This window comes from Etheostoma spectabile, chromosome 5, assembly GCF_008692095.1.
Source record: "Etheostoma spectabile isolate EspeVRDwgs_2016 chromosome 5, UIUC_Espe_1.0, whole genome shotgun sequence".
NCBI classification, from domain to species: domain Eukaryota; kingdom Metazoa; phylum Chordata; class Actinopteri; order Perciformes; family Percidae; genus Etheostoma; species Etheostoma spectabile.
The window spans coordinates 22,504,248-22,505,247 of record NC_045737.1 but is presented as its reverse complement, the minus strand read 5'-3'; the positions used below and the strand labels follow the sequence as shown (position 1 = coordinate 22,505,247).

Here is a 1,000-nt window from a genome sequence, read left to right as displayed (position 1 = left end):
GTAATGTCTGAAGTTCTACCATGGACTCTAACATTTTTTTCAGGGAAAAATGCCTTGGTTACCTTGTTTCAAGCCATTCTAGTATGGTATAGAAAGCCTGCAGGAAGACTCAGCTCGATATGTGCCAGTTGTCATTAATATTCAACGAGATAACCTGCTTGACTTTGATTGGCTAATAGCTAGCCAATGAGAGCCTGACTATCAGTATTCTTTACCCAGCGAGCTCATGAATAGTAATGAGTTCAGGCAACATGACGTCAGACTGTACAGCTTTTGTAATTGGCCTGATTTCTCCTCCCATTTCTTTTCAGTGTCTAGAGCTGACAGAGGAGGTAGCAGTTCATTTTCACATTCACAACATAACACAAGCACATATGGACCTAACATATGTCAAAAAATGCAAGTAAACACAATTTTGTGTGGCAGGTCACCTTTAAGTGTAGTTTGGAACAGGCTTGTGGAATAACTCTGCTTTAGATTCATAATGAAAGCAATTTTTCTTTACCTACTTAGTCATTATATCCCCATTACTGATAATTATTTATCAAATCTGTCATTGTGGTAATATTTTGTGAAAGCACCAATCGACAACTTTACAATATCGCACAATATTGACATTGACGTACAAGGACGCCTTATCCCTCTTCATAATGCTCCTTCTTACGGGGTCAACCAACAAAATAAAGACAAACACATTACCTAATCAAATACAGATTCTGTGGGGTATGATTTGCAGACCGAAAGAGCTCATTGCCACAGGAAACTCAAAATTCTTTTGTAGCAAAACTTTGAAAAGATATTTATTATTAATCACATATCTATACAAATCTCACAATATTTTTGAACAAATATTTGATCAAAAATATTGTGATGTTTAATTTTCTCCATATTGCCTAGCAGCTCTACCTGGTCGGAGTCCATTAATCCACAAGAGTTCTATCAGCTGGTCCAGTTTAGTTAAGTTGTACTGGGGCTGTCCTCCAATATCTCTACAAAAAAA

General features: G+C 36.8%; 1 protein-coding gene across 1 annotated transcript in view; it reads right to left on the bottom strand.

The window, feature by feature from the left end:
• Positions 1–1,000, bottom strand: part of idua (alpha-L-iduronidase) — an 8,559-nt gene that overhangs the window by 6,517 nt on the left and 1,042 nt on the right. The window contains exon 3 of the mRNA XM_032517218.1: positions 907–989. Coding sequence (XP_032373109.1) covers positions 907–989 — 83 coding nt within the window. The remainder of the gene's footprint in view (positions 1–906; positions 990–1,000) is intronic.